Below are 12,204 nucleotides of genomic sequence, written 5' to 3'. Positions count from 1 at the left end.
AAATACCATTATACTAGTAATTTAAATGTAAATCAAAAATGACCAGTTTTCAGAAAGCAAAAGTGTCAAAGCGGATGTCCAGACAGTACTCCTGTGAATACAAAATGATCATTTACTGTAGAAATACTCGAGCAAAATCTAAGATGAGAGAACACAAAGGGGTTTTGTGGATGGAAGTAATACAGAAAGGTGGAAAAGCTTTACTTTTAAGCAAGAAGGTGGGTGGTGAGTAGAGAAGCTGATGAACTGTGAGAGCTAAGGACAGATTGCGAAGAGAGAGCAAGGATGCTGAGCAAGGCAACTGAACTTATGTTGCAGGGAAAGTGCCTAAATTCAGACTACTGAGAAATATGAGGAGCCAATGCCTATGTTGCGGCCGAGAGCTGGTTTGGTCACTAGCTCTTCCTTCTCACCCTCCAAGGTTAGCTACACACTCACTGAGCTAGGCTATTTATTCGACGAGCCTGGTAACTCGAGGCTTTCCCTGTGCCATATGAACCCTCCCCACTGATCTACTGAAGTTGAGTTGCCACCGATAAAACTGCGTGCTGGGTAGCTTCCAGGGTGAGAGGATAAAGCAGGTCCCTGGTGAAAAAGCATTTATGTTTACCGAACCTGCTCTGGCCAAGTCAAGGTTAAAACACTGCTATGCCACAATGTGGCGGCAACAGGATTGACCAACAGCCCTGCTAGATATCGTTCTTGGACAGAAAACCAGCAGAACTCGGCATCTTGAGGCTTATACTGAAGGCCACTCTTTTAGAGGTCTTGTAGAAGGCACAATCCAAGGTGTAAGTTTGGTTTCAGAAGTGGGGTGGGCACAGTTTTAATGTAAAACATTTTATGTAGTTCCCTTTTGTTTGATTTAAATGTACCTTTTTTTCTGGCAAATAAGGCATTGTGATGAAATTGGTAATTGCATTTGACATGATAATGTTGGGACTGTATAACAAAAAACAAACAAACAAAAAAGATCCTCTGCTGTATTGTTAATGAACTAACCCGCCTTACAATCATGTTTAGTTTCCTTGATAGAGATGATGGATAATACTGTATTTGTATCTTTACTAAAAGGAGCTCTGTGCTTTTCTGCCTTTATGTATTCTTGATGGATGTTCTATTCTAGCATCTTTTTAGGAGAATATTAACTGTAACCAAAATCAAATTAAACGTCCACCAGTTGCCTGTGTGTAGCTTGAGAGGTAAAACAAACGGCAAATAAAATCTGTAAATCCCTCACAGTCACTGCTGCGCTGTATGCTTATTTCTCTGAGCATAATGATGAACTTAAAGTGACTCCAATGAGCACATCGACATTTTGATCAATGCCTCTCCTCTCCCATTTGGACTATAGTGGCTGGGCAGTAAGAGAACAATGTTCAGAGAGACTTTAGTAAGAAAACCAACCTGAAATGCAGTATTGAACTTGAGGGGGACCTGCTCCCAAATTACGGCTTTGGGCACAACTCTGTAGTACTTTATTGACCTTATATTTGTAACCTAGGAATAGCAAAGACTAACCTTGACCTTCTCTGTCTTCAGATTTCAGGGTTTATCAATGCCATTCATCCATTTTGTGGCGACACGGAGAACCTAACAGCCTTCCGCTTCTATGCCCTCAACCCCATCGTGGACCCATGGGTCTTCATCATCTGCCGCAAGTCTGTGTTTCACCACCTTTGCTCTCTGCTGAGCTGCCGCTTCAGCAAAGGAGCAGTGAAGACAACAGCACACTGCTCTCTGTCTTTACCCCTTGACAATCACATGCACCATAACCCCTCGGACGTGACAGTCTCACAGACCAAGATGTATTCCAGTTTACCTCTGTGACCCAACGCGAACCCTCGGCTGTGGAGGGTGAGAGGGACTGGAGGCTGGGGAGTCTTTCATGTCTGAAATACATTAGGGGCAAATTTGTGAAATTAAACTTTAACATTTTGACAAAGAGGTATCTGTCACAATGGAAATCTTCTGTACATGGCCTTTACAGTTTCTCTGTGAACTTACTTTGGAAGAATGATTGCACAAGGTGTTAAACTTCCACTGTTTTTAATTTGCAGGGACAGCTGTGCCATAAAACAAACAGCAATGTAACTTAGCACTAAGGAACACATCAAACCATATCATGTCTATGAATAATACATCATAAAATCTGAATATATTTACTCGGGTAAAGCTATATGGGTAAACAATATGCATGAATGTATACTGTTTTCGTTTTTTTCCCTCAGTCCATCAGCCTTTTCGTTAAGCAACAACCAGGTGACTTTTGGACGATGAACTGTCCATATCTACAGCATCTTTGACACGGGTGACACCCGACATGAAGATGACCTGCAAGTACATCTTATTTCAATACCTGTCATCGCTGGGGTCGATGATATATTAATCAATTTCACCTGACCAGAATTTTAACGTGGGTGTGATCCAAAAGAGACAGTGAGGAGGAGTTATCACTACACTGCCACTATATAGCGACTGATATTTTCATACTTGTACAATATGTACAAGAAGAAGGATAAATTAAAGCATTAGCAGGCTAACAAGACTACAGCAGCGTAGAGGTGCTTTGAGCTAAATGCTAATGTCATCATGCTAACATGCTCACAATGATAATGCTAACATGCTGATGTTTAGCAGGTACAATGTTAACAATGCTGAACATCCTCCTTTAGTGTGTACACATGCTAATATTTAGTAATTAGCACTAAACACAAAGTACAGCTGGGGGTGACGGGAATGTCATTAGTTTTAGGTCATAAGCCAAAGTAATGGCTGCAAAATTTTGCCCTTATGATGTTGCTAAATGAAAAGGGGTCAGCAAAGTTAGCACAATTCATAGATCACCATAGATCACTGTACCAAATTTCATTGCAATCCATCCAATAGTTGTCGATGGTGGCGCTAGACGAAAAGTCAGGGGGTCACTGAGAGTTGGAGGTAAATCTTCATCGTCTCTGGAACATGGATGTCTGTGCTATGAGATTCTATGGCCGTCCGTCAGCCTTGACCAAAGTGTTGTGCCACTGCTAGTATATCTAAAAAAGTGTTTTTCTGAAACTCAGATCTTCAATTTAGATGAATTACTTCTTGTCTATAGAGTGCAAGTCTGGGTCCCAGCTGTGTTGCATTTACATCGTGCCCGTGTAAATGGTGTTGGAAATGGTCCTCTGCCTATCAGCAAGCACTTGTCTGAAACATAGCGCTGGTTGGTCTTTGTTGAAACAGACCAAATAATCAACTTTTAACCTTTTACCACCCAAAGTTTCACCTGCAGCACATACTGCTAGTACTATGAAATTTTAGTAATTTATGGTACAGTAGAATCGCATCTTTTAGTTTGTTGTGGTCAACCTGTTGTACAAATGATCAAAGCACTCTAGCAGTCCAAAAATGGAGTAAATTAAAAGTAAAAATAGTTGATTTGATTTAATTTAGGATAAAGTTAAAGGTTTAATCTCTGAAGTTAATCCTGCCTGTTGCCAAAATTCAACTCTTTTAATCCTCTGTCAGGAAACCAGATCAGTTAATCCTAAATTTAGGACTATTCCTAGCTATGCCTGAGAGTTTCGTTAATCAGGTTTAAAAGGGTACTTAATTATCAAACTAGGCTTTATTCCTGTTCCTTGCCCAATCATTGTATTGCATGAATATCGGATTCCACCTCACTGATTTCTAAGCTACCTATGATGATTGTCTGTAAATGTTTTTTAAGAGCCTCTTGCTTTTGGGGGAAAAAAAAAAAAAAAAAAACTGCTGCTGCAAAATGCACTGAGAGAATTAATCTTTTGTTGTTGCTGTGATTTTAATGCTGTACTTGCATTTAAATGTAGTGTATTTATGCCTTTTCACTGGGCCATGATGTAGTGTATTCTTATGATTGTGTTGGTTTGGTTCATACAGTACAGAGATATAGGAATAACGGACATAGTGATTTGAGTTCAGTTTCTCTCCCTGTGTTGCACTTTCATTTTTCGCTTTATGTCAGACATGTTACCACTTGCACATTTTGTTCATTGAGGGTATAATTATTTGAGTTTTTCATCCATTAAAATGAATAAAATAATGCATTTTTTGGTACACATTTTGTTCATGTGAAATAAAATATTAACAAAAGACAAACTGCCTCACAACTTATGTCTGTGTATTTTCTTAAAGAGGAAAGTAGGGAGGTTTTCCAAAAATGTTTATGCAGATAATGTTATGTTAACACTCCTGTGTCCCACACGGTTCTCTGTCTCAGTTCATGTATGGTTTGATGGTAATGAGACCTGACCACATTTGCTGTGTTTACAGTATATGGAATAGAAGCATTGGCTCATCTTCTGTGCTCTGTTTTATAAAACTGTAGCCAATAGGAGATGACAAAATACTCCCTTCATAAAACATAAGAAAAAATTTAACTGTCATCAAGTTGCATAACAACCAGAGTTCCAGTGTATTACATTTCATATGTAAATAAAAGTTGTCAGAACGAAAGAGCCAGTATTCATGCAGTTGAGTTACTTTGGAAATGACGTTTACCTGATAAACGAGAGATGTTTTAATGATGCAGAGCAGGAACATTCAGATTCTTGTTGAACTCTATTTTTAGTGTGTGTTGCCTAAAAGATTTTACTTTTGTGGGCAAAATATTTTGTGTTATGAATTAACAAACCCCTTTAACAATAAGAAGTCATGATGCAGCCCGAGGAATTCAGTGTGGTTTGACAGCTCAAAACTGTAGAATGATGTCAGCATCATTTTTTTTAGAGATACTTTAAAAGTGAGACTATTAATTTCAAAAGTGTGACGTAAATGGCGAGAGACGAGTGACTCAGTGTAATGGAAAGCTAAAGAGTTACTACTGACATAAATATTTATCTGGATATAAGGAGGGTTTATTCAAGTAAAAATGACATGTAAGATTAATGAATTCAAGAGCTGATGGATGACAGCTTATTATATAAACAGTCCGTTTTTTATGTATTAATATTGGTTTGCCAGCTTTAGAAACTCATGATTCAGATAAAATATTGACATCACAGTCTCATTTAATAGTTATGGATAGTCAGAGCAACAGAACCGGTAACGTAGCACCACCCCATGGATAACCAGGGTACTCTTCCAAAAGTGGCCATGCATTTCTAAGTCAGTTACTTCTCAGGAAATTACTCTTCAGTAACCGTATAAAGTGGCAAAATAGATTGAGTTCATTTGCTGTAAATCACTGCTAAGCTTTGTTTACTTCCTACATTTGAGTTTAAATTTAAAAAAAAAAAAAAAAAAAAAAAAAAAAATCATAAGCATGCCCGTAAGGCACTGAAAAATAGTAATTCAACATTTCAAAAATAAAACTATTATGGTCTATAGCTTTGAGATTGTGTGAAAGCCCTGCGGCACTTTCAAATGGTTTCCTGGTCTTTACCTGATATATAAAGTTATGTTAATGTTATGTTTCCATAACTAAAACACGCTCAGTGTATTCACCTACATAGACTCAAGAGGGTAAAACAGAACCCACTATATCCTGACAACAAATGATGCCGCACACAACAAATTAACTATTTTATTTTCAGTGACCTGTGAGTACATAGCAATCAGAACTTTAAAAAAAAAAAAAAAAAAAAAAACATTTGTGTTAGATATTTGTCATTCTGTGAGAAGAAAACTCAAAATCCCAGCACCTAAATCTCCAAGCAACTGATGACATAAACTCTACGAGTAGCTTCCTTTCTCAAACAGTTTGATGACGATGGCTTCGTGGGGCTGCAGTTCCAGCGTGTACAGAGATGTCGACCCCAGGCGGTCCTTTCCTGTGCTGGTCACAAACACTCCAGCCTCGGGCAGGCTCGGGGCCCAGGCAGGATCCAGAGCGTGAAGCGCAGGCCCGACGTTGAGCAGAACCAGGAAGTGGACACAGCCCCAGGAGCGCAGGAAGGCCAGGATTGGGGGAGACGAAGGAGAGGCAAGAGTGGAGTTGGTGGAGGTGTTGAAGGGTAGGAAGGTGAAGCTGCCGTACAGAAGAGCTTCTTCTCTGGCTCTGGCGCGACTGAGGGAGGTAAAGAGAGCTACAGCTGAACGCTTCGCCTTCTCCTTGTCCTGAGAGAGAGAGATGGTAGAGATGAGTGTCAACAGCAACCACAGCTTTATATGACTCATTTATTAAACAAGTCAGAGTGGATAGGACTTCTTTGGGTATTTCTAGAGGGACAGCTGTCTTTATTACTCACTGTATGACGGTCTGATGGTTCATTCTTCTCTCCATGTGACGAGCCAAAATTCAGAGATGCATTTTATACGGCACAAAGCCTTTACTTGGTAACATCAACTTTGTAAATGGTTAAGTAATGGACTCAGGTTTTTGTTTCTTTTTTTTTTTTACCTGTGTTTGGTCAATCTCTTTATCATACTGGAATGCAGGTGATCCTGGCAGAGTCATCATCAACACCAGGAGTAATTTCTTCAAGTCATGAGATGCTTTACCTCCAACCTGCAGAAAAACACATTGCATCTGTACAGGAACACCTTACCTAAACCAAAGGGCTATGAAATTATATACTAGATTACTTATGTCATTCAGTTAAAGCTGAAATGATCAAGAGGATTAAAATCGGTCTACAGAATACTGCCAAACATTGGTTCAAGTTTCTCTGATGTGTTGTTCTATCACTCTAATAATATAATTGTAAACTGTTATTTTTTTGTCATAAGTTATGTTAGTAAACTGTATCTCTTTCGATTTTAGACTGTTCATGGGACAAAACAAGACATCTGAGTAGGTCACCTTGGCATCGGGGAAATTGGTGGGCATTTTCACTTTTTCATATTTGAGACATTGGTGCCATTTACAGATGGTGATGTAAAATTACACCATCAAGAAGTCTAATCAGTATTCAGACTGAATGCGTTATGGTTTCAATATGAAACACTTCTGCTAATTAAAAAGATAAATGAAAAAATGTATAATACAATTGTAGCCAGGTTAAAGCGTTGGCTGGCAGCATTTCTTCCTTCCTTTGAGTTTTACAAATTATTTTGGGGTGGACAAAAGAATAGTAACATCTGTCAATGTAACGAAATGCAGTTCAACAGCACCTCAAACTACATCCTCCAAAATGATCACACAGTTGAATCAACACAGTTTCAACAAAACCTCAACACTGAAACCTTCATGAAAGGTAGGATTTATTGCCGGACTGTTGTATTAGACTGCACTAGGTTTAGCTAGATGTTCCTAACTGCCAACTGAGTATATGTATGCATGTGTCTTACTGTCCAGCTGGGCCATATATCATCTTCTTTTGTTTGCAAGTCTCTCTCTATAGCGTCAGCCACTTCCTGGGCTGACAACAAGCGATTTGAAGATGGCAGAATTGACCTCATTACCACATCCACCAGCGTCTTGTTGATCTGGCTGGAGTTGTTCAGAGGAGGCAGGATGTCTTGCGTTTGTTTTACCACCACAATCCTGAAGAGAGACGCAGGTACCCACAGTTTCTGATGACCCCGTAGCTTCATCTTATGATAGAAGAACACACATCTATCCACGTCCACACATGCATTACCTTTCGTCCTCCTGACTTCCAAATTCCTTGAAGATACCTCTCCACTCCAGCAGCGTCTGTAATGTAAATATTTCATTGGAAGCACTGCTTATAAAAGAAAATTCAAAACGTTAATGAGCATCATTTTACCTTTTCTGAATATGCTGCATCTGTGTCACAGATTGCAAAACCTGCCACACCCTGCTCCAACCAGAACCGCAGTGCATGCTGTGGTAAAAAAAAAAAACAGTCATGTTTTAAGAACTGCAGCATCTCTGAGAACTTATCACATTTAGTAGCATGACTGGGGAGTAGGTTTCACCTGTACTGTGGCTGAGGGGATGGATGGCTTGTTTCCTGCTACATCTAGATCCAGTTCACAGAAGTCTAACACCACTTTGAGACCTGCAGGACCAGTAAAAAGGTCATTAATCATCAAAATCATGCAAGTCTTAAGTCTACCTATGCAGGCTGTCCTTCACTCACCTGCCTTGTTGCTCTCTGTGAGCAGATGCTGGATCTGAGGCAACGTCTCCGAGCGTTCACCAGTCGCAGTGAGGTTTAAAGGAGACGCCTCTTTATCAAACAGGCCCTCCAGGATTAGAGCCCCTATACCCAGGGACCTGAGGTAGGGAAGCTGCTCACACAGCACTTGGGTGAGATTAAAACATTAGACTGAGTTAGTATTATTTCATCTGTCACTGTTCAATTTTCTATTGCAATACCAGTGTTCTCTTCATCTCTTTTCTGAGTTTGTTGCAATCATGTGGTTGGCCGCAGCTTCAAGTCTGTGTTGTCTGCACGCAGTCTGTGTGGTGCGAGGCACCATGTAGTTTCTCAGCCCTGAGCAAAAAGGCCGTGCGCAATTCTTTCATGTTAAGTTTGACCTCAGATAGAGATCTCATGGTAATCGAGAGCTCTCATCTGGGTTTAGACAAAGTTGTGAGAATTTCCACTGTCAGTTTGAATGTTGTCATACTCGGTAATCTCTCACTGATAATCAAAAACCCTGTTTTCACAGGAAGAAACCAAATTATTTTCACCGATAAAGAACAACCTTTGAGCAAGGCTACACTACCAAGCAAGCAATAAAAGTGGGGGACTTCCACGGGGCCCCAAGAGGCCCGGACAGCTCCACGCTCACTGTGCGTCACCTGGTTTGTGTTCACTGAAATGTGCCAATAGAAGTTTTGTTTGGAAATGCCCACTACTAAAGCCACAGTATCAACTGACAGATGAGGGCCTTAAAGTGGGTTCTGCCTTAATTCATTATCTTGAAGTCCTGTCTTTAAGATGGGCCGTTGTCAAAATCTACTCTTTAAAACCTTCAGTTTTGTATTCGTCTTTTGCATTTCACCCTAAATTAACCTGTCGGAGCAAATTATCACATAGCAAATCTGAGACTAGGTATTATTCTAGAAATAACCTGCACACATTTCAAAGAGAGGGAAGAAAGGGGGATTATTCAGGGGCACAGCAGCTCACATTTTTGCTCCCGAGCAGGTTAATCTGGCCCCTGATAAAACGAGGCTCACAAATGTCACCATACATCCCTTCCTGTCACATGCCATTTCCAAAGCATGTCTTTGTTGAAAAGCACAACAAAGTGCAGTTTTTCTTTTAATTTGCGAAAACGGTAAGTGAGCCCTTGCAAACTCTCAGCCTCTAAAGATTTTGCAAAGATACTGTACGAATGAAGGATACCGGCCAGTCTGGAGACATTGCCGTGTCTCTAATTGACCGCAAGGAGACAGTCAAACTGATGAAATGCGCTCTCCACCAAGAAATCTGGCCGCACATGGACTTCAGCTAGAACAACCCACGGTGCCTTTGGGGCTAAAGCAAAAACAATATCCAACAGTATTACTTGTTAAATGATACTATTGTTGATTTGCTCACCATTTATGCCCCCCGACCCCTCCGCCTGCGCCTCCACGAACAGGTCGGGCCGCAGCTGGTAGAACAGCGTCTTCTGCCACCACCTGAGCGGTGTCACAACCGGCCGGGGGCTCACCGCTATGATGGCGATGGCGGTGGCGAGCATGGCCACCCAGGCCAGCCAGAACAGCAGCACCATGTAGCAACGCAGCCTCCTCCACCCCGGACCCCCCGCGGCGACTTCCAGCTCCTCTTTGGTCATGGGCTGCCACTGCTGCGCCGGTTCCGGGTCGGGCTCCGGGATGAGCAGCGGCGCCGTCTCCGAGCCGCCCACACCGCCCGGCGGCCCGGGGCCTGGCACGCTGCCGTAGCCCGGGTCTCCCGCGTTCAGAGGCATCCTGTTCGTCTGCAGGTGGGTGACACACAGTTAGGGGAGAGGTTTTCATTTCAGTTTTTCATGGGCGTGCAGACACTCAGGCCGTAGCAGGCGGGAGTTGGCCGACCGTGGGTGGGCTGAAAGTTTGGCGTGGACTTGTCAGCCTGGTCGGTTTCCATACCGTGCTGTCTGTCTCCTCCGCGGCCTCCTAATCACTTTGCTCCATGTGAACCACGAGAGGACAACAGATGGTAACACAGAGGCTGCAAGAGTCAACGTTTCTAGATAAAGGTGCACACACACACACACACACACACACACACACACACACACACACACACACACTCAGCATGCGGCCCTGCCATGACCAGCATCCTACATTTCCCCGCTGCTACCTGTTTTATACAGGTGTTGGAATCAATTAATTTGACCGCTTTGATATGCTACAGGTCAGGTGACATGCAGGCCCTCGCTGGCGTCCGGTTGGCCAGTCCTTCCGTGTTTTCATATTCCTCGAATTTGCATCATGATTAGTTTGATCAGTTGTACATTGGTTTTAAGTCTCCCATGCTCTACATGCTGCTGCTATCTTGGCCAGGATTTAGATCATTTTCAGTACATTAGACTCATAAACCCCCACCACATTAGAATTAAAATGCCAAAAATGCATCCTCCAACCAAAACAAAGAGGTTTCTATTACTGTACGTCCCACAAAATCTATGCAGCGTTTTACAAGGTTTTCACCTGACAGCAGTCGTTGGTTTGGGAGCCCCGTGGCTGCCGCTGAGCACTAAACATCTGATTGGTTGCTGATCTCTTGGGTTAGATCTGTCTCTGCGCCGAGGGATGAAACGAGAGCACCCGGAGGAGACAAAGGCAAACTCGACACTGAAATGCCCCAGCCAGTTCACACCCAGACCTATCCTGCTGTGAGGATACTCACCGCTCTGTCCCAGTCACAGTCATTACTCACATTTTCCGTCGGAGGTTCCTGACTTCCCCCTCGGGTCCTTGACTTCTCTTCCACAAGTGTTCCCACGGAGCAGTTCTGCCCTTAGTTGAATATCTGAGTGATCTGACTTGTCACGAGTAAGTAGGTGAGAAGGACACTGCCCAATGAAAGCTCTGCTCCGTCAATTAATACAGAGGTGCTGAGCCTCACCACACCCTTGCAACACATTCTGAAGAACCCATGACTGCCAATGAGAGCCCCCTAAAGTCCTGATGTGAAGAGATGTAAAGAGTGATGTGTTTTTAGAGAATTTACATTTATGTCCTATTTCGGTTTCAGTCTGTGTGCTGACTGTTGTACACGCTGGTTAGAATGAAACAGAGACTTGTACATTTAAATGTAGACATGTAAATTTAAAGCCAACCCTTTCAAGACACGGCCACACAGTGAAAGACTGAGGCTTTGATCTGTTGTCGCATTTCAAGCAAAACCCCACAACCCAACTTTTTTCTTTTTTGTGTGTAGAAGAAAGCAAGAAAACCAGCGGAATAAATAGCTGAAATCATTAACAGAAAATAATTCAGCAAGTATTTTGATCATCGATAAATCATTTTTGTAATTTTTCAAGCAATAAGTGCCAAACATTTGTGGTTTCCAGCCGCCGAAACTTGAGAATTTGCTGTTTTTTTTCTATTATATGGCCTAATAACTAAAAATCCTTGTAAAGTGAACTGTTGGTTAAACGGAACAAGCAATTTGAAGAATGTCACATTGTATGGACAAAACTATTACTTAATCGATTACTGAATCGATAAATCGTTAAAAAACCCCAAACCAATGTAAATCTCAACAACTCGTCTTGTATGTTGAAAATAAGTGGCTCTACATATCACAAACATAATGTTGTAAAATGAAAGATTTATGAAAAAACACTGGTCACAGCATAAATGAATCCTCTGTTTACTTTATAGTATCTGTAATTTTAAATTAAGAATAATGGGACAAAGTATCAGTGAGCGTAATCAGGCAGTACAGATCTGTTGACTGCCGGCAGGAGAACAACTTTTAAATCACACGGTGATGTAACGCATCACACATCCACTCTAAAGTGCCATAGGGCGCACGTTTAATGAGGTATGTGTGCTAATTCCTGGGAATATCTCATCCTTTTCCCCAGTATGGGGAACCGTCTGCTGCTTTTTTTGTCCTTTTGTGTCTCTCCCTCTGGCTTTCTCCTCCTTATGGGAAGCGTTTATGTTCTTGCTATAACATGTCATTGCGATTCATGCCACCTTTGCTCCTTGACAGCATTGTGCAAACTAATAATTTTACCGAGAGACCCTGCATTCCATCGTGAGACTCTGATACACACGCGGCAATGCTCTAGGATAAGGAGTGTCAGCTCATTTGTTTTCCATATGTGCAGTTTGTATTCAGTATCACACAGCAATGTAAATGAGCTGCCTTATAC

The 12,204-nt window shown here is 41.8% G+C and overlaps 2 protein-coding genes across 3 annotated transcripts in view; one reads left to right on the top strand and one right to left on the bottom strand.

The window, feature by feature from the left end:
* The window catches only part of ptgir (prostaglandin I2 receptor), a 30,588-nt gene extending 26,477 nt beyond the window's left edge, over nt 1–4,111 (top strand). Inside the window, exon 4 of the mRNA XM_040131039.1 lies at nt 1,543–4,111. Coding sequence (XP_039986973.1) covers nt 1,543–1,830 — 288 coding nt within the window. The 3' untranslated portion in view covers nt 1,831–4,111. The remainder of the gene's footprint in view (nt 1–1,542) is intronic.
* A 1,266-nt stretch (nt 4,112–5,377) lies between these two features.
* On the bottom strand, nt 5,378–10,594 carry LOC120791510 (4F2 cell-surface antigen heavy chain). Of its 2 annotated transcripts, none has more exons than XM_040129924.1 (9): nt 10,526–10,594; nt 9,426–9,810; nt 8,013–8,177; nt 7,849–7,931; nt 7,677–7,754; nt 7,548–7,603; nt 7,255–7,450; nt 6,365–6,472; nt 5,378–6,081 (listed from the first exon to the last, which is right to left on the bottom strand). In XM_040129924.1, exons 1-9 carry the CDS (start codon nt 10,577–10,579, stop codon nt 5,698–5,700), a joined length of 1,509 nt encoding a protein of 502 aa, XP_039985858.1. In that variant the 5' UTR covers nt 10,580–10,594; the 3' UTR covers nt 5,378–5,697. The 2 variants fall into 2 exon arrangements, with proteins under 2 accessions (XP_039985858.1, XP_039985860.1); XM_040129926.1 differs by lacking the exon at nt 10,526–10,594 and adding an exon at nt 9,962–10,091 and having other exon boundaries at nt 5,381–6,081.
* Nucleotides 10,595–12,204: the final 1,610 nt, after the last annotated feature.

This window comes from Xiphias gladius, chromosome 7 (genome assembly GCF_016859285.1).
Source record: "Xiphias gladius isolate SHS-SW01 ecotype Sanya breed wild chromosome 7, ASM1685928v1, whole genome shotgun sequence".
Taxonomy (NCBI): Eukaryota; Metazoa; Chordata; class Actinopteri; order Istiophoriformes; family Xiphiidae; genus Xiphias; species Xiphias gladius.
Note: the sequence above shows the minus strand (reverse complement) of the source record. Positions and strands in the feature narration are given on the sequence as shown.